Source organism: Scleropages formosus, chromosome 12 (genome assembly GCF_900964775.1).
Source record: "Scleropages formosus chromosome 12, fSclFor1.1, whole genome shotgun sequence".
In the NCBI taxonomy this organism is placed as follows: domain Eukaryota; kingdom Metazoa; phylum Chordata; class Actinopteri; order Osteoglossiformes; family Osteoglossidae; genus Scleropages; species Scleropages formosus.
In genome coordinates this window covers 17,648,103-17,668,443 of record NC_041817.1, presented here as the reverse complement: position 1 = coordinate 17,668,443, position 20,341 = coordinate 17,648,103, and the positions used below count along the sequence as shown (strand labels likewise).

The following is a 20,341-nucleotide window of genomic DNA, read 5'->3' as shown; positions in this document are numbered from 1 at the left end:
TCTGAAGTAACTGCTCCCAGACCTCACTGTTGTACCCTTGAGGATTGTGAGAAAACACCGCAGAACTGAAAACTAATAAAAACAGCCAGTTGCTTCTTCTAAGTCATTCAAGAAACATGGCCAATATTTAGTCATACCCACCAAGATGTGCAATATTTAACAAAAAGGAATGCTGTGTGTAAGGTCTCGGGAAATTGCGCACTTCTTCAAAATGTTCTTGCAAAAGTGTGTTTTGACAGCCTTATACTTCATATTTAATTATTAACTGAAAATTTATTTTGATACAGGGCCCACATGAAGGACATTAGTTACTACGAGACATTTATACTGTTTTAGTCTTCTAAAAAAATATTTGTTCCCACACTGTTAAGAAATAAATCTTAAGCATAGAAATTTATATATGTTTATATATAATAATAATAATAATAATAATAATAATAATTTTTTTTTTGGTACTTTTACTGCGTCATACATTACACATCTAACGATGAAACTATGTTGTCTAGACTAAGAGGCCCTTACACTGTAAGTTACAGGATTCCCTCAGTGGTTCATGAGCAGGAGCCCAAACTTGAATGTAAGCTCAAAGCACGGGTCACAAGTCTAGTTCAAACATTCATAGCCGCGGCTTCAACCAAATCAACACCTTTTGTCTTTTCGCACTGAAGCGCTTCCACGCTTGGCGGCCCATGAGCCGCGTCAGTAGACGCTGAGCGCGCGCCTCAGCCGCCGGACTGTGGGCGCCGCTCGGCTCCGTTGGCCTCGCGGATCCGCCCTCGTGACACTCTGACAGCGTCGACAAGATGGCGGAGGGCGCTGGGGCCGAGTGAGCGGAGCGAAACGAGCGAAGCAGGAACAGCAGCGTTTCCTCCTCCTCCTCCTCCTCCTGCGGCCACCGGCTGAACGCGTCGGACGGACCGAAGTGTGGAGCGGGAGCGGACGCGCCCTGCGGTCACTCATCGGCGGAAGGTGGACTCCTGATCAGCCGTCCCCTGGGCGAAGCAAAGCCCCCCCTCGGCGTCGTCGTTAGATGAAATAACAAACACGAAATGCAGCGAAACGCAGATACCTCGGCGTTTGTAATCGATCTCTAACTAGTTCGCTGCGCGGCTCTCTCGTCATTTTCGCAATTTCATTGTGCGCCGCCGAGCCGTTTGGTCCCGGTCCAAGTGGAGGGAGGGAGCGCGACGCTGGAAGTTAACGCGCGGTGTTCCGGAGCAGCGCCGGGACGAGCGGGGGATTATCGGCCGCTTCGCCGCCGACCCGTGCAAGTTGTGCGGCTTTGGAGCGCAAAGGAGGCGCGAAGGAAGGAATAAAGCGCTGCGGGATTTTGGACTCTCGGCCTCGGGAAGGTTTCGTGCCCTCGGTCGGCCGCGGCGCTGCAGCAGTGTGTTTTCCGGGCGAACGCCATGGCGCACTCCCCGGTGCAGAGCGGCCTGCCCGGCATGCAGGTAAGAGCCTCAAAATTAAAGCCCCGAGCCGAGGCCCCCGAGCACACGGCCTCGGCAGCCATATAAAGCATCGGAAACACTTCTAACTAAGGCCCTTTAGGCGCGAATGAGGCGGTTCGCAATCGCTGCGCGCGCTGTCCCACCAAGAGCCGCGCGTTTCTGCCCTCACTCACTCACTCACTCACTCACTCAGTCAGTCCTCACGAAGCTAACGGCCGCTAAACACGGCTAGAGAAAAATGTTTCCACGTCCCACGGAGCCGGGTATTTTCAAAGTTCACACGCTGTTTATTTTTTTTAAGGCTAATGCTTGGGTAAATAACTGGGAAGCGCTTCAGCCGACACGAAAATGAAACAGTTTTTCTGCTTTGTGAGTGTGAGGTGTTTGCCTTCAGGTTCCTCCTGAGTGAGTGTCTGTCGTGTGCTTGAACACACGGCCGAAATGCTGAAGGACGTGGGAATGGTCGTTATGAATTGGTTTTGAACTGCCCACTTCTGCTGGAAAAAAATGTTGCTGCTGTGATGAATCAAATGTTACTGCTGGACACCTCTTCATCGGGGGTTTGCTCCAGCAATTGGGTGGATGGGTGCGTCCCAGAGTACCGTGACGCGCACCTCCACCGAGGACAAACCTCCACCAGCTTCCCCTTAGGGTCTTATTTAGTTGTGCATCTCCACCACGCCGAGGATGAGCCTACTACATCAGCTCGTGCCGCTCGGCCCAGAAGAAAGTCGGCCGGGTGCAGCACGGTCCTGTTGAAGACCATACCGTTGTGAGAGCTCAACGCTGCAGCCCCGCGAAAGACCGGCTGTCTCACACTCCAGCAAGCAGCTCTAGCTGTGCACGACAAGTATCGCTGCAGTGGCGCGCACGCCTTCCCGAAGACCTGTTGTCCATCAGTCGCGTCGTGGTCGGTGCCGTGATCTGCCGCTTCGATGGGTTCTTTCTGCAGCAGCATCGAAGGCGGTAAGCCAGTGATACGTTGGTAGGTGGTAACTCGTCGCAAGAAGACCTCGCGTAGTGTCACTGTAACACTCGCGGAGAGAAATTAAGATAAAATCAGGCATGTTGGAAGCACAACGCTCCAGTCAGGTAGCACAGTAAAGCTGTGATTTGCTCACACACCTTATTCACCAAGGTGACTTGCACTGCTAGATGCACTACTTACAAGGGGTTGTTACTCATCCATACATCAGTGAAACACACTCGCACACTATGGGGAACCTGAACAGCGTGTCTTTGGACTGTGGGAGGAAACCGGAGCACCCAGAGGAAACCCTTGCAGACACGGGGAGAACATGCAGACTCTACACAGACTGAGTGGGGATCAAAGTCATGTTCTCTCGCACCACCCAGGCGCTGTGAGACAGCAGCGCTACTCGCTGTGCCACCGTGCTGCCCCATATAGTTATAGTTAATATGGTTACCTGCTGTCTGTGACTCAAAACATCCTCCTGATCAGAGAATGCTTGGAGTATGATGAGTGGGTGCCCATTCCAGGGTTTTGTGTTTTTCTAAGGTCTGTCCCAAATATGTCCCTTTTGCCACCAATGAGAAGAAGTGATGCTCATTTACCATTGTTTTCCTCCATTATGGTTGACATCAGTGTTGCTGATCGTGGCATAAGTGTACATAGCTCTTTCTCCTGGTTGTCCTTTTTTGGAATGGGGGGAGGGAGGGAAATAGTGGCCTGGTAACACTCATCGCTAGTTAGCCGTAGGGTCTGGAGGTGAAAGAAAGTTGTCAAATCAGATCATCTCTAGCATGATCTCCAAACCATGCATCCTGTTGAGTTTTGCTGCTGGTTGGCTACTGAACACCTTTCTCATGTAGGCATTATTCCTAAAACAAGGTTTCCCTTTTTTTGTGGGGATTAGCCAGGGTTAAACTACATATGTTTCACTGTCTGTGGTTTACTCCTGATCAAGGAAGCCATCTATGCAACAACACTAATGTGCTTAATTCTCCTTTCGTAGTTCTTGAAGATGATCACAGCAGGAATAGCCAGGTGGAGAACACATCTACTTGCAAAGTGTAACCATCAGTATCTGTTCACTGTATAATTACGGCCGTATTTTTTTTCTTCCATATTATAATGAATTTTTCCATAGCTGGAATATATGAGGTAATCCAAATGTCAGTTCTTCCTTCCTGGAAACAAGTGGTGTGGGAAGTAGATGAGCAAAGTCATCCTTAACAGGAATAGACAAAGTAAATGAGATGGGGCAGTTGTTTCCTAGCAGGACAAGAGATTGTGATTATAATCCATTGGGTGAATTCTCCCTGCAGCACAATTTAATGCATATGAAATGTTTCTTTGGATTTCCTAACCCAGACAGGTTCTGAGTATTAAGTATTGACTTTACACACAACAAATGGTGTTTTGAAGGATTGGTTTTCTTTTAGAAATTGAGCTCTAGTGTTCAGCATCATCAGGGCTGTGTGGTACATGCCTTTGTAATTATCTTTACAGTCATATATTAGTTGAAGAATAAAATGTGCTTATGTGATTGGTAGAATGTTCCAAAAGTGCCATTTCTGGTATTCAGATGACAGTAGGACTGTGGTGTGTGGTCAGTCACCATGTCTGTTCACATTCAAAATGCAACTGTCTGAAATTTATAGTACAATTGGTTGTATATAAATGTGGCATAAACCCTTCGTGTATGGTGTTTCATTGTTTCTACTGAGGTTGTGCTTTTGACAACTGATAAAGGAACAGAGAATGGTATTGACATGGTCCAAAACCTGGCACTGCATAATTTAACAAATTTACATGTAAAATCACTGTGACTTGTAGCACTCATGATCAACGAGCTGTAGTGGTTAGTCTGACGTAGCTCTTCATGCAAAAACACTACACAGTTAAGCTTGAAAGCAAGTTGCTTTACTTCCAAATGATGAATTGCTTAATGTTTCCAGGTGCTGCTATTTTTTTATTTTTTTTTTAAAATGATTTTATTAGTACTATTTCATTTTTAATATGTAATAGTTGGATTGCTGTCATTCCTTTATCCTTGAAATTGTGCACAACTGTAAACTTAATCCCCTTTAGAGGGATTAATGGTCTCATGTGCTGCCAGGATAGGGAGAGCCATAACAACATGGTTTCAGAGGGTTTCGTTATTGCTTTTTTTTTGTTAACACTAATGTTAACATGCCAACAGCAGCGACTTGACATGTTCACTTTTTGGCAGTGCTATCATATCATTGGTTTCTTTTGTGCTGTGGTATTAAAGAATGAATTATTTCTGTAATATGCCTCTCGTGGGGGCTGTGCCTTCCAGGCTGTGCCTTCCAGGCTGTCCCTTCTCCACATCAGTATCACTTTGGGAGTAAAGTGCAGGTCAGCCTCTAAGTTGTCACTCGGAGATCTTTTCTTATACTTCGTTGACATGCATGTATTGCAGCGTGACCAATAAAGTTTGTTATATCTATACCGGTTTCTGTGTTTGAGGGTCAGGCTAACAGTATGGCAGGTAGAGTGTGGGATGGGGTTGCTTTTGATGGCCATGAGCATTTGAAGCTCATAGAGTGGTTGTCATCCAACATTGTTCCTCTTGAGCTTTTTGAACTGATGTCAGATTTTGTCAAAGGCCACCCAGTTGTACCGGTGACGTGGAGGTCCCAGAAAAAAGGCCTAGGCCCTAACCTCATGACATGCTCTGCACTCAATCTTAAATCAGTCCGTTGCACGTCACACACACCAAGTTACCTAAATAGCAGCATGTATTTTGTGAAAGTTATGTGGTGTGCCAGAGCAAATGTACAAGAAGCAGGGTAGAAGGCACAAACTGTACTGTAAGTCAGAGCTGCGCTGAACCCCCACCCCTGGAGCTGTGAGACACAAGTACTACCTAGTGAGCCACACTGCTAATTTGAGGACTTTTTTTGTGTTGAGTAGAAAATGTAGTCTTGAGGGGTTCAAAAATATTTTCATAAGTTCCTGTAATATCCTGCTAATGCTAATTAGTCATGTAATTCACTGGAGAGTAGTCTTGCACATCACTGGGTCTCTATAACAGATGTTGGAGTGCCTTTTGTTGAAGTTTCCTTCCAGTCCTCTTTCAACTGTGCTGTCAGTACCACCATACCCATGAGATGATTGTGGTCCCTACTCATCACCTCTGATATAAAGGGAAATCACCCCATATCTATATATTTTCACTTAATTTTCCATGTAGTTTTCTTTAAAAGCAGCATTTGTCCAAAATAACAAGGGCATACAGCAAGCACACCTCTAGGTTTTATTTTTTATGATCTTGTTTTTAATAACCTACCCTATAGTATTTTAGGGGCTGCAGGGTTGGTGTCGTGTCAAGTAAGCAAGTCTCTGGTACCGCTGCTGTGTGGAGAGGAAGGGGTCAGTGACGATTCAGGCCATCTTCCGGTTGGCAGCCAGAATGTTGGGGAGGTGATAAGTGAACTCGGCAGGGTTGGTTTCAGGCAAGGCAGCCTGACATGGCATCCTGAGGTGACAGAATGGCAAATGCCTCTCAGGCACTGCATACCTGGCAGAGCGCCATGGCTCCATGACAGCGTCCTCCCTTTGTGTGTGTTCTCAAATTATCAAGGTTATTGCACCAGTATAAAAATGATCAACTTTTCACATGCTTTATATCAAGCTTGTAGACAAGAATGCTTAAATGCATTTTTCTCTAAGTGTCTCTGGCTTCTGTGTTCGCCAGCTTCTTTGGAGCTCCTGATATATGATCAACGGAGGGAAAAAACATTTACAGTTATTAATTTAGCTGATGCTTTTCTCAGAAGTGACAGTGTTAGTCTACCAACAATTGTTTACCCATTTACACAGGTGGGTAATTTTCAATGGAGCAATTTAGGGTAAGTACCTTGCTCAAGGGTACTATAGCTGGTGGTGAGATTCAAACCTGTGACCTTTAGGTCCAAAGGCAGCAGCTCTAACAGCTACGCTAGCAGCTGTCTCATAAGAACATTTATTTACATTTATCTGATGCTTTTGTCTAAAGGCACTTAAAATTATTTACCCATTGATGTAGCTGGGTAACTTTACTGGAGCAATTTAGGGTAAGTACTTGGGGTGCCTTGCGACGGACTGGCGTCCCGTCCTGGGTGTGTCCCCTCCCCCTCCGGCCTTACGCCCCTGTGTTCCCGGGTAGGCTCCGGTTCCCCGTGACTCCGTATGGGACAAGCGGTTCTGAAAATGTGTGTGTGTGTGTGTGTGTGTACCTTGGTAGGTACTACAGCTAGATGTGAGAATTGAACTTGTGACCTTGGTGTTCAAAGGCAGCAGCTCTAAACACTATGCTACTTGCTGTCCCAATTTAAAACACATTTAAGAACTTGAGTACAAGGCTGTATAACACACAACTCTCTGGAAGGGCTCTGCCACTTTTACATTTAAAAAAAAAAAAAAAATTAAAAAATTGCACAGTTAAGGTGTGATGCTATTGCAGGGGGAATTCCTGGAAAGGAAATGCTCTTCTGCACTTTAGAAAAGTACTGGAACTCAAACAGTAACTTCCACTGTTAGGCTGCATGTTCCGTTGTTGAAAAGAGTTCTAGGAGGCTCACCTGTGTGCACGTGAATAAATGAACTTTTCTGCAATCTGAGTGTCTTGCCGAACTGAGTCTTTTCTTCCTACCACAGAGTACTTTTTGGGTTTGATGTTTGCGCAAACCTCTGAAGATGTAATACTTGGTTAGAGTGGGAGATGTGTAGTGGCAGAAGGTGACATAGTGGTTAGAGAGGCTAGAGCTGCTCCTGTTAAAGTTATTGCCATATACTTGTACCCAGTTACCCCAGTCCCTGTCTAACAAGTGCCCCCATAATGTGGTCGTGTGGTTGGATTTCCACTAAAGACCTGAACGCAGTGAACAAGGAAGCAAGATTATCCATGATCAGTTGTGACGATCTCTCTCCTCTGCTTTCCACAAGGTACAGAAACACCAAAAGATCCCTGTTTCATATAAACAAGGAGCAATGTGGGTCACCAGCCCCCTGGTGTCTTGTCACCTTGTATGTTACATTAGTGCTGATGTCTTTGTGGAGGCCTCATAGGGAGTGCAGCTCAAAATCTGTTCCAGTCAGAAGACAGAGTACAACACAAACTGAGTAATCTTAACAGAACAGTGCACTAAGTCCATTACTTTTCCCAAAGATTTGTGTGTGTGTGTGTATATATGTGTAAGATTTAGATGTAGCTTCAACTCTTTATAGTTCATCCCGTATTTCAAGAGCTTAGCAGAAGCATGCAAAAACACATGGGATGTTCGTGTCCGCAGTCATGATCTTTAATGCATGCTTCTACTGCAGGAGGAATGTTTTATTCATGCATTTATTTATTTATTAAGCTATTTATAAATCTGGCTATTTAGCCACACGCCCTAATCCGGATGGATGGTCAGAGAATTTAATTTTAAAATGCACAAAAAGCTCGTAGCTAGTCGTACCTTTGGCAGTCGCCTAAAATGGAATTTGAGAAGTGGCCCGAATCGCTCTGTGGGACTCCAGACAACAGCGCTGTAACGTCCAGTCTTTTCTACTCCATAAAATTCACTGGCTCTTCAGCTTATGAACAAAACTGACACTGGAAGTGTATAAATTTAAAGTTGCTGTTACCACTGAAACACAGTCAATAAAAGCTCATACATCTCATGGTTTATTTACAGATTAGGTATAGTACAAGTTTTGGATATATTTCAAATTAACACTGGCTTTTTTGTTAATGTTTTTTGATCTATGTTGAGCTACATTGATCTAATAAGTTATAATACATAATTCTAATTTAAAGTGACCGAAAATAAAAAAAAAAAAAACGTCTCTGCACAAACTCCTCTTCAGTGTTTGTTGACAGTTCATTAATGTGCAACGTTCCTCATCTTGTTATTGATCACTAACAGCAGGCATAAGTAAACCTTGGGAAGGCGAGGTGTAACAGTTCTGCTCTGCTGTTCGGTTTGGGTGCATATTACTGGCACCTATTGTCTGCATGTGTAAACAGGTCACGTTCACTTCTCTGCAATCTGAAATGTTTTGGAAAAGGGTAAGTAAAGAAAAATAACCTGGGGAAAAGTCTGTGTTTTAAAAATATTTCAACGCAAACCAGTGTAACAGGCAGTACTAAAGATCACTGAATCAGCTGGCACTATTTCAGCATGCAGGAACATTAATTTTCAACAAGAAAACACCATGCAGCACTTCTCCCTGCACCGAATAGGGTGTTTTTCCCCCTCCCTGCCCATTTGTTCAAGACATGGAACAATTTAACATTTTGATACAAGGTGACAATATTTTGTCTGTACACAAATCCTGCTTGATGCAGTTTTCCCTTATGCTGGAGAGGTTTTTGAACACCCAAAAAAAGATTAATTCGGAAGCACACGCATGGGTAACTTTCCATTCAGTGTGTGGTGCAAAAGGCAACATGGCAAAATGGAGCTGACAAATGTTGGACTGACCGTCGACAGCTTTTGTCTTACATCTCGGTGAGCCAGCTGCTGACCCCAGGCGATGTTCCAGTACTGTTGTGTCTCATAATGTTTTGTCCACTGATACGTGGAGCTGAAAACTGTTTTTCATTTAATGTGTCTGATTCTTAACTGCTCTTTGTCTACAGTCTGACTGACTGTTTGCAATGAAATTCCCTAAAGTAGTGAAATGTTTGCTCATGTTTTCATCCATAACCTTGAGTGATCCTCTGTGCCCTTTTCTCTCCCTTGCCACATAGAATCTGAAGGCAGACCCAGAGGAGCTGTTCACCAAGCTGGAGAAGATAGGGAAGGGCTCTTTCGGGGAGGTCTTCAAGGGCATCGACAATCGAACTCAGAAAGTTGTCGCTATTAAAATTATTGACCTGGAGGAAGCAGAGGATGAAATAGAGGACATTCAGCAGGAAATCACAGTGCTGAGCCAGTGTGACAGCCCCTTTGTAACCAAGTACTATGGGTCATACCTTAAGGTGAGTGTGAACACGGTGGGAACGTTCATGTGCAGTGATGACTAAGTCTTGTCCTGGAATGCATATTAATTTTCACCTGAGATTCAACTGAAACTCCATCTTAGCTGGCTCCTGTAACACTTTCTATTAAGAGCTCTTAATAGCTCATCTAGAGTGTAGTTTTGGAGCCCTTGAGGGCCATGCTTGACTGCCCTGAATGTCACCTGTTGAGTTGTACTGTTGCCTGCTCTTCAGAGGACTGCGCCCTTTTGTACATAAGCTTCTGTGTGCATATGTGCAGGAGACAGCTGGTTTGGCACGCTTTCCAGCTTGTTCACGTCAACATCCAAGTGGTTAGCAGTGTCAGTGCCAAGTCAGCGCTGAATTCCCTTTGCAAGATAGATTTTTCTGCACTTACTACCTTCTATTTTTGAATATAAATAAAGTATGAAGTCCTTGTAAGATGGAACAAATTATTCAACCCTGTTAACAATAAATGCAAAAAGTTTCTTCACAGCCAAAAAATTGAGCATAAGTATTAAAGTATACAGTTGTTTTATCCAGCCAGCTAAACAAAAAATAAAGCATAATAACTTGGCACAGGATTAGAACATTTAGTTCACCCAGGGTTATAGTGGCAAAGGCTTGGGATGAAGGACTAGAGGACTAGAGACACTGGATGGCTCACTCACACACTGCTTACACAGATGTTCAGCACCTCCAAGTGCATTTTGCCCATAACACGTGCACTTTTAAGACCTTGGTTTGTCTGGTCATGTGGTCTGAGAACACTTTGGATATTTTCAGTTGTTGTGCATAACTTGAGTTCCAACAGAAACCTTTTTTAGTTTTCCCCCCCACATGCTTCTCTTGGGCAGTAGTCTGCGTTCTCAGACTTACATTATCTGATTTTTTTTTTTTTTTAAAACGCCACAGCCCCACATGAACTATATAAATTGGGTGAGCAATAAGACTGCTGTGAAACTATCTTGGCAGGTTGGAGACTTATTTCAGAAGATGCAACTTCAGAGCCATGATGAAGGGTAGCAGCACTGTCACATTTCGGTCAAACACCTCCTCAGCAACCTGCAGTATTATCAGATACATGTACACATCTTGTAAACACTTTACTGTTTTTAATCATAATCAGCTTGAAGACCTCAACTTTAGATTGGCTCTTTGGTTGATCATATGTGCACAAAACAATTATAAAATGCATACGTTCATTCTTGGTGTGAGTGGGTATCCCTGAGCCAGAGATGTGTTTACAGCGCAATACACATCGGATCGCGTCTCACCATGCTTTCTGCACACTGAGAATTACCTTCAGCTTACTATGGTACAGCTCAGCTCTGTTTGATTTCCAAATGTTCACTCTAATTAATCCAGTTACTTTCAGTTATTTTAATTATATCCACTGTCACAGAAAAAAAGTTAGATTCAGAATTTTCCTTGATAATGGAGAAATTGCAAAAGGCAGCAGGATGACGTGCATTGGTATGTGTCAGAACAATGGTTTACCTGGCTGGAGATAGCCACCGAAGCAGAGCTGTGTGTGAACACGGTGCTGCCCTACGGCAGTGTCACCACACACACACACACACACACACACACACACACACACACACACACACACACACACACACACACACACACACACACACAGAGTGCTAGAAGGGCACCTGTCTGACAGAACAGCTCAGGACCACTTGTGCTGAATGGCCACAAACACAGCCACTCGTATTCTGGGTTTTGTTTCACCTCAAACTGTTTTCAGTCCTCCCCGAATGAACATTTACGGCTCTGCTGAGCGAGCGTTCCTTCATGGCCTGTTTTTAGTTCAGTTTTATAGGTCCATGGGTTGTATGCCTCAGGTTTCTCACAGGTGACGCCAGTGTATCAAATAAGGTTTTCTTCTGGCATGCCCATGTGTGCACCACAGTAGTTAGTTCTTCAACCTTTCAAGCCTTTTTCATTGCAAACATTTTTATTTACTAATAATATACTGCTTTGTTAGGGGGACGCGGTGGCTTGGCGGGCTTGGCCAGGGCCTGCTCTGTGGTGGGTCTGAGGTTCAAGTCTTGTTTGGGGTGCCTTGCGGCAGACTGGCGTCCCGTCCGGGGTGCGTCCCCTCCCCTTCCGGTCTTGCGCCCTGTGTTGCCGGGTTAGGCTCCGGCTCATTGCGACCTTGCTTGGGACAAGCGGTTGCAGGTGTGTGTGTGTGTGTGTGTGTGTGTGTGTGTACTGCTTTGTTGCGCTATGTTGAATACCATAGTGTGATACAAGAAACAGACCTCTCAAGGCACATTTTCTAGTTACTCATTTCTGTCTAAATACATCCATTGTTAGCTAAGGTGGATGCACCTAGAGAAAGGGATTGAATGTGTTGTCATGGCAAAAGTCCCCCCTCCCTGTCTATTCGACACATGGCAGGTGTACCATGTCCCTGAGGAGGTGAAGATGCCTCCAAACGCCTGGTCTCTTCTGCATTTTTAGTCCCAGAGTGTTGAGATGTGTTTTTTTTTTACTGTACCTTGTGCTTCATATTGTGGTCTGTTTTGGTTCACATGCTGGATGGCATCCTCGTGCCTAAAAAGAACAGTATAGGTCCACATTTCATAATTTGGCACAGTAAAGTATGGTAGCAGAAAAATGTATGTACTTGGCTACCTTCACTACTTTGCAATAAAAGAGGAAGTGTGTGTGTACATATCCTGGGTGACGCAGCACCTGCTGTCGTCCCTCTGCTTCTTTACAGAGTATGTCAAAAGGCCTGGCCTCCTTGGGCCTGTAAATGAGATTTTTGCTGTTGTACAGCTTCTTCACTTTTTCTCCTGCAGCCCATTTTATCTTATTAAATGCATTTCTGAAGTACATTTCATCCTGCAGTATATTTTCTTATTTATTAGTCTTGATTGTTTTTGTGACCTGATTGTCTGCACTCTGATCAACTCTCAGGCAAAGAGCAAACATCTGATTGGCTGATGTGGTGTCACTGAAGAGCTCCGTGTGAAGAGCTCTGTAGTTTGTTCTTCTGTAAGCAAATGATAGCACTGAAGAAGGAAGGGATTTCAGCCCAGTTCTGGTTGCCCTGTGTTTTGGTTTTTTTGTTTTGTTTTTTTATGCAGTCAGGTGAATCAGTGACTGAGTGCCTCCTGTGAAATTGCTACTACTCTATTGTAGTAACTTTATAGACACACACTCAGTCTTTTAGGAACTTTGTGTATCACTTCTGACAGTCGGAATACCTTAGATGACTAATGAACCTCTTTAAACCCCAAATCTACAAATGTGCCCAGTGAAAGGGTCCTGTTTCAAAATGTACTGCAGTGCCATTCTGTTTGACACATGGTTTTCTGTTTCAGGGCACAAAGTTATGGATTATTATGGAATATTTAGGAGGAGGGTCAGCACTGGACTTGGTAAGTGTGATTTCTGGTCACTGGCCTAAATGACACCATTAAAGGAATGAGAATTTGCCTGACGTCGTGGCCAGTTCCCATGTTCAAGGACCCAAATCATCTCTGATCTCAGCCTGTTTATCTCTCAGCTCGAGCCGGGTGCCTTGGATGAAACGCAGATTGCCACAATTCTCCGAGAAATACTGAAGGGACTTGACTACTTGCACTCGGAAAAGAAAATCCACAGAGATATTAAAGGTATCATTTGTACTTTTTGCTGTATGTTCAGAAAAACAAGACATGATAGCTGTTGATTTTGATGTTCTACTGCATTGTTGTCCATCTGTCCAAGTTGTCTAACATCCCACTGTCCTACCTGTGCAAGTGGTTCTTCTAAATGAATTCTTCCGAAACCTATCTGACCTTCATGTTCCCGGTTATTCTACAGCTGCCAACGTCTTGCTGTCAGAGCAAGGAGATGTGAAACTTGCAGATTTCGGCGTGGCAGGACAGCTGACAGACACACAGATCAAGAGAAACACGTTTGTTGGCACACCCTTCTGGATGGCACCCGAAGTAATAAAACAGTCAGCGTATGATTCCAAAGTGAGCACCGCATCCTCCAGCTCGTGGAAAGATCAGGTTTTGCAGAATTGCGAGTGAGCAGGTGGTGCTGTCTTCACTGTACGAAGTTCTTGCTTGTTCAGTGTGACGCAGTAACAACTATGAGATGGTCCTGCATCACTACACAATTGAAAACACAAGAAAAAAAATGGTACACAGATCATATGCAGAGGAAGCCATCCAAGTCTGAATACAGCTGTCCAACTTGTCTTTCACCTGTTATCATACAACCACTCAGATTCTTGTCTGCTCTTGAATGCAAATTGTTTTATTAGGCATCATGAATTTTTTTGTGGTTGTTTTTGAGAATAGGATCTGTATCAGGTCATCTGTTGGACTGTTTGTTGCTGTATGCTGTGAAAATAAAAAAGTCTCTGCTCTGCAGGCAGACATCTGGTCATTAGGGATCACAGCCATCGAGCTGGCCAAAGGCGAGCCACCCCACTCCGAGCTGCACCCCATGAAGGTTTTATTCCTCATCCCAAAGAACAACCCGCCCACGCTGGAGGGCAACTACAGCAAACCCCTCAAAGAGTTTGTGGAAGCCTGCTTGAACAAGGAGCCCAGCTTTGTAAGTGCTTGTCTGCATGTGTTCTAGCAGGCCATGATCGGCAAGCGCTTTTAAAGCTGCTGCTCGCTTCACCCCGTCCACTTCTCTCACTTTACCCGCAGCGGCCGACCGCCAAAGAGCTGCTGAAGCACAAGCTGATTGTACGGCATGCGAAGAAGACCTCTTACCTGACAGAGCTCATCGACAGGTACAAGCGGTGGAAGGCAGAGCAGTCTCGGGACGAGTCCAGTTCGGAGGAGTCCGACTCGTGAGTCCAGCGACAGACACTGGCCATTCACACAAGTGCTTCGTTGTCTATACACAGCCAGACTCATTCACATTTTTGTCCTCATTCATCATTCCAACAATACAACTGTTTTGCTGCTGTTGCTTTGGCAGCAGGTAGTGTAGGTGTTAAAGCATCTGCCTTGGAATCAGAATGCCCATTGAAGGACCCAGGTTTGAATCCCACTGCTGCTGTAGTACCTTTAATCTGGATACTTACCCTGAACTGATACACTAAATTGTTTACCTGTATTAATGGTTAAACATTGCTGCAGTGTACTTTTCATAGTTTTACTTTATTATTTACTAGTCTTTATCATGATATTGTTGTTGTCTCTTGTGTTCTTTTTACTGGTCATTTTGTAGCCTTCCAGAATGCATATGTAACTTGGTTATTGTCCACAGAGCAGCAGGACAGGCTAAAAGACCTAGACGAGCTGTTTTAGGAACATCCTGATAGCAAGTTTCATGATATAATATAAGATGTAAGAGAGCTGCAGGTGCACAGAACACGTGCGGGACACATGATGTGGTCATACCTCCTTTTTCAGATGTGTTCATATGTTTGTGCTGGATATCACCATGTGAAATTCAGCAAAATGATTTATGAAGGGGGACCTTATGGATATTGTGACTCATCGAAATTCAAAAGACCCTTGAATTATCCGAAAAAAGATCAGTTCCAACAATACTTTCAAGTAGGTTTAAAAATACAAACCGATTTTTATAAGTCACTTTGCAGAAAGAGCGTCAGCAAAATTATTAAAAATAATAATGACCTGATTGCAGTGGGCCCTCTTAGGTATTGGGTATTCTATTCCGGGACAGTTGCTGTACGGTCTCTACATTACATGAACTCCATTTTAATCAGTTGTGAAAAGTTAAGGAGGCATGAAATGTATGCTGTCATCCTGGTCTGTCGACATGCCCCTCTGATCCTGCAGTGTTGTTTTATACAAGATGTCCTTGATCACGTTTTCAACCCAACTGTACCATCAGGGAACAAGACGGCCAGGCCTCCGGGGGCAATGACACTGCAAACGATGACTGGATCTTCAACACCATCCGTGAGAAGGACCCCAAGCGGCTGCAGAATGGTGCTGCCCAACCTGAGGAGTTGGACAGGAAGCAGGTGAGCAGGTGGCAGGGCGCTAACCTACAGGTTACTAACAGTATCTGGGGGCTCCAGATCCACACTGTGCTCACCAAACCCATCTTGTGTATATTGTCCAGTACTATTTCCAGTGGACAGACATCTTGGTTGTTACCACAGAGTTACCATAAAGTGCATTGTCTATCAGGTGCTTCAGAATTTGATCCTGACAGCCACCTGAACTGTACTTCTCAATTTATGTGCAGACTGTAGTCTTTCTCACCACGAATGTCAGTGCGTTGCATCACGCCATTTCACAAAACGGAAAAGACTTGGTTATTTCTGTTTCTCTGTTGCCTTGATGGTGCTACGCTTGGCCTAAAAGCCTTTTTCAGGAAGTGGTTTTGAAGGCGTTACCCAGAGTTGCAGGATATATGCACAGTATTTCTTGCAGAGACGTGTTTTACTCTGTGGTGTTGTCTGCCATGAGTGGATTCTTTTGGGGGGGGGGGGGGGGGGATACTGCATAGTGTGTGTCTTACTGTAAATGTAGTCTGTTTACTGAAGAAACGGTGATTAAAATTTAATTTTGGGTCTTCCAGATGCATGTAAAACAGCTTTTTGAACATGGTATGTCCAGTCACCTCTGCTGGTGGCCTGGGTACAGTATAAGTTTTTCAGGTCTTTCATTCAGCAGCTGATCAGCATCTGGAATATTGGATGAGGTAATTTCTGGACTTCCTAACTTTCATGAATGATGCAGAATTAAGGCCAGTAGGTTACGTGACCAGTGAGGACTGACATTTCCCCACTTGGTAACCTCTCCTGCATCACGGTGAAAGTTCCGCTCAGTGTACCACTGTTTTGCCTTGGCAGGTAGAAGACATTCCAAAGAGGCCTTTATCACAGAGCTTGTCTACCATTATTTCTCCACTATTTAATGAGGTAAGATCATTTGTAGAACTTTTTTTTTTTTTTTTGTTAAATCTGTAAAATAAGCAGCCAAAAAGTTATGTTGCCTTGGCAAACAACCTATATTGTTATAATAAAAATGTGGAAGCTACTAAATAATTAAATGCATGTGGCCTAATGGACATCCATTGGACTGCAGCTGAAGGAGAAGAATGAAGCAAGCAGCGGGAAAGCAGAGGCTGTGGAGGAGCTGAAGGAAGCAATCTTCCTGGCAGAGGAAACCTGCCCCGGCATCATGGACAGCATGGTGACGGAACTCGTGCAGAGACTTCAGAGGTGGGTCTGAAGTGTGAGCTCGTAACCCATAACCCTGCCAGTGGCTCAGGGATTCTTCTCCACACAGACACTTTGTTGTCTGGAAGGTTCACTCTGCTGTTTACTGGTCTGTAAGGTAACAGCTGCCTGGGGCAATGACATAATTTCTGTCCCCCTCCAGTTCCGTTTTGTATGTGTGTGTCTGTGAGAGAGACTGTGGTCAGTGTGGAATGGCCCTAACCCTTTCCTTCTCTGATGTGGCTACTGATGTTCTGTGCTGACTGTGTGTTGGTTTGAAAAGGTGAGAGCCACCATCTACACTTCCTGTCAGTCTCTGACGCCATTGGCAGGATTCCATTTTATACGGCGCTACATTTGCTTAACAGCCTGTGGCTTGTGCAAAAAGATCATTTTTTTCACTGGTTATTTTTGAAAATTCTGCTGTTATTTCCTGTTGCATCCCCTCCCCTCAAAAAGCCTTTTAACATTTGTTCAAAAGGGCTCAGTGTCAGGGCAGATTTGAATAAGTTTTCACTGGTCAGTTTCTTATTCAGCTGCTTGTCTCTGTCTCAAGGCAATGGAGACTGTGTCTTGGATGCCTTTGCTGTATAGATGTTCTCACAAGGTGACTTTTTTGTCCCCTGTAGGTTCTCTGTGGTTGGGGCCTCTTCGTCTTCCTCCTCCCACTGATGCCCGTGTGCAGGGACTTGGTCACACATCAACAGGCTGGATGAAGTCTCCCAGCAACCGCTTAAAGCAAACTACTCATTCTCCTCTTTCCCTCCTATGAAGTCCTAGTGCACATATTAGAAAGGCACGTAACTAACCGGCAGGCAGACCGACCTGTCGCTCTGCTGTCACCGTGGGGTGATTGGCCGGGGAAGGGCCAGGGACACCATCCGCCCTCTGTCACACACTTGTACCCCTAAAGGTGGCTGAATCTTTACAATACCTCCAATTAGTCTACTTCGTTTATTGGATTGTTTGCAGTTTCGCCCAAAACGGATGAAGTGCATGAATCCAGTCTTGGCCTGCTCCTCAAGACAAAATGCCCGATGACTTGTAGAAGATGACCGTACCTTTAAATGGCATCCCCTGGTGTGCAAGAACGTTTTGGGTGCAGGCGTGTGCGCTGTTGCGGCGCAGGTTTGTGTTCACGTATTGTAGTCCTACAGTGTGTGTTTGGGACTCCTGCAGATGGAGATGGAAGTGTTGTTTTGAAACCTCAGGTATCCTGCTTTAAGTGGATGGGTCCTCTGGGAGATGGAGCACCTTGTGTGAGGTGGGTGTACAAAGTGTGTATACAGGCGTCAAGGAATCACTGTGTAGAAAAAGGCCAAGTGCTTCTGTAGATACTGTTAGTAAAAGTAAATATTTTAAAACAGTCACTCAAATGGCCATAATTGAAAATTGCCTTGCCATTATCATCACATGTACATTTTTGGATATTTTTATTTCCTTTTTTAATTCAACTTTAATGTCCAGTGGTTTTACCATTAAATGAAAATCAGTGCCCCATTTCCAGGTTTTTTTTTTTTTTTTTTTTTAAAAGATACACTAGGTACCTGGATTGCTTCTAATTTTAAATATGACTGAAAGGTGTGGCAGTCATTGAACATGTATCCCTCCAGGCAGCCCAAACAAAGCCACAGTGGCGGTGGTGTCATCTGTGAGACACCGTGAGAAAATTGTCAGAGCACCTCCAGGCACAGTAATGTCAATCTGTTCAGCACCACTCATCCGTTTCAGCAGCATGACCCACAGTGGGGGTGTTCGACTGGTGCGAACCCACAGCACTTGTGCCAGTGAACACTGTTGGCTCCCAGCTGCGATCCCCTAGCCTCTCACCATCACCCCAGCAACTACCACACTGTACCCACACCTGGGCCAAGTCTTCCAGCCAAGTGCAGCCCACCCCTCGGTGGTCCGGGCCACTCGAGTCCCTCCCTAGAAACGGCTCCAATTGCACTCAGAGAACAGTTGCCTTTTGCTGTGCAGAGTGGCTGTGAGGAATCTGCCTAACATTTTATGAACTTTTTTAAAAAATTTTTTATTTTAAATAGCGACACAATATGGGTACCCGAGTGTCCATGTTCTCCTACTGCTCTCCATTAGGGCCGCCCATGTTTGGTGTTGCAGGATGCTGTGTTGGACAGAGCCGGATGGCTTTTCTTTCCTGACTGAGACTGATAAATACATCTGTACAGAAGCTGAGGGGGTGCAGGGTGCAGGAGGCCTTGCACGTTCGTGACACAAACAAGTTAGGGGCTTGGTACCCTTTGTGTACCCTACTCCTTCAGTACATGCTTTGGCATAGCAAAGGTAGAAACCTGAGTTTTTTTTTTTTTTTTTTTCCCCCCCCTTCTCTTGGTGGCTGATGGGTACTCAGCTGTGACGTCACTGCACAGGGCTGACTTTTGAAAACTCTGGGGAAGGATGGCAGTCAACACAGCTAAGTGTATGTAGCAATGCTGTCAGTCTGAGGAAATTTGGCATGCAAGCAAAATTTTTATCTCTCTTCTAGCCTTGGGCTTGGTAAACAAGTTGCAGCTTGGCTTGAAATTTGAAAAAAGTGGAATTGCTTTCTGCGAGAAGCTTTCAGCTCTGTTCTTTAGATGTTGCAAAAGTGTTTACTCATTAAGTGTAGAATTTTCCACAAGAAAACGTAACTCTTCCCCCTTCAGGATCAGGATGGGAACACAGATGTTTTTACATTGAGGTGAGAGAACTTCTGTGAAGATGGTGTCTACCATGCTGCTATGAGTAAAACCTGTTAGGGGTCTTTGCCTTCTTAAATTTGTCATGGTGAACAGCACACAAGTGACAGGTGGGCCAATATCTTCTCTATTCCTTTTAACATATAAATGTGTCACCCTTCATAAGCCACTGCTGTACTGGGCCACAGGCCACCACCCCCCCCCCCCCCCCCCCCCCCCCCCTTTATTCTGGGCACTTTATCAGCGCAGTATGGTCCACTGGGCTCCTGTGTATTTCCACCCTCTTCTCTGCCACATGAAAAAGTGCCATGTCATTTTCCACCACCCTTCCTCCAACTTTTATTTTATATTGCACCATGTGGAGGCTGTATGTTTCAATTCCATGTCTGTTGCACTTTGTTTTCAAGTGTTTCTTTAGTATTTAAAGATTTTAAAAGAATGGTACTTGAGGTCATAATTTTCAGTTGTCACTTCTTACACAGTTGCTACTGTACCTTTGCAAAGTATGGCAATAACCTAGCGAGGTCATCAGGATATTCTTCAGCACAGGTATATTATATAGAATGAATCAAAGAATCATATTTTTGTAACTGTAAAGAGCAAGTACTGTAGTACAGAAATAAGTTTTAAAAATCTGATTATAAAGACCTCTATAATGTTTCTTAAAGATGGGATACTTATCACAGAAATTGTAAATTTCATTTTCTGTAACATTGCTGACAGTTTATAGTCCTGTATATAATCCTTGCTTCTGTCATTAAAACACTGAGGTGTTGAACTCCTTGTAAGCTTTCCAGTGATTAAGAAAAATAAAAATCTAATGCAAGTTTAACAATTCTCTCTTTCAGTAAGAATGATTAGGCTTGTCAAAGATTTAAAAGTTCAGAAACAAATTCTTGTCACCTTTTGACCATGTGCAGTTCTGAGGAAATGTGGTCCTGTGGTTTTAAAACTCAGTAGTGACTCAGCCATGCTGAAGTCCAGTGTCACGGTAAAGTAACTGCGGTTTACTGTCCATCAAGCACAGCAGAGGCCTAAAAGGGACTGGAGTGGGGGGGGGGAACGCAAACTCCA

The 20,341-nt window shown here is 44.4% G+C and overlaps 1 protein-coding gene across 1 annotated transcript; it reads left to right on the top strand.

Moving 5' to 3' along the window:
* Positions 1 to 760: 760 nt before the first annotated feature.
* On the top strand, positions 761 to 20,009 carry LOC108920709 (serine/threonine-protein kinase 24). Its single transcript, XM_018729668.2, has 11 exons — positions 761 to 1,451; positions 9,161 to 9,391; positions 12,736 to 12,792; positions 12,921 to 13,029; positions 13,220 to 13,377; positions 13,781 to 13,966; positions 14,068 to 14,213; positions 15,230 to 15,362; positions 16,200 to 16,268; positions 16,435 to 16,571; positions 17,198 to 20,009. The coding sequence occupies exons 1-11, from the start codon at positions 1,410 to 1,412 to the stop codon at positions 17,238 to 17,240; spliced, it is 1,311 nt and encodes a 436-aa protein (XP_018585184.1). The 5' UTR covers positions 761 to 1,409; the 3' UTR covers positions 17,241 to 20,009.
* The last annotated feature ends 332 nt before the right edge of the window (positions 20,010 to 20,341 follow it).

Excerpts from the sequence above, each read along its gene's own strand:
- LOC108920709 (XM_018729668.2), top strand. The coding sequence starts at position 1,410 with ATGGCGCACTCCCCGGTGCAGAGCGGCCTGCCCGGCATGCAG. Across the intron at positions 1,452-9,160 it reads GCGGCCTGCCCGGCATGCAG|AATCTGAAGGCAGACCCAGA; the intron begins GTAAGAGCCTCA and ends CTTGCCACATAG. Across the intron at positions 14,214-15,229 it reads AGTTCGGAGGAGTCCGACTC|GGAACAAGACGGCCAGGCCT; the intron begins GTGAGTCCAGCG and ends CTGTACCATCAG.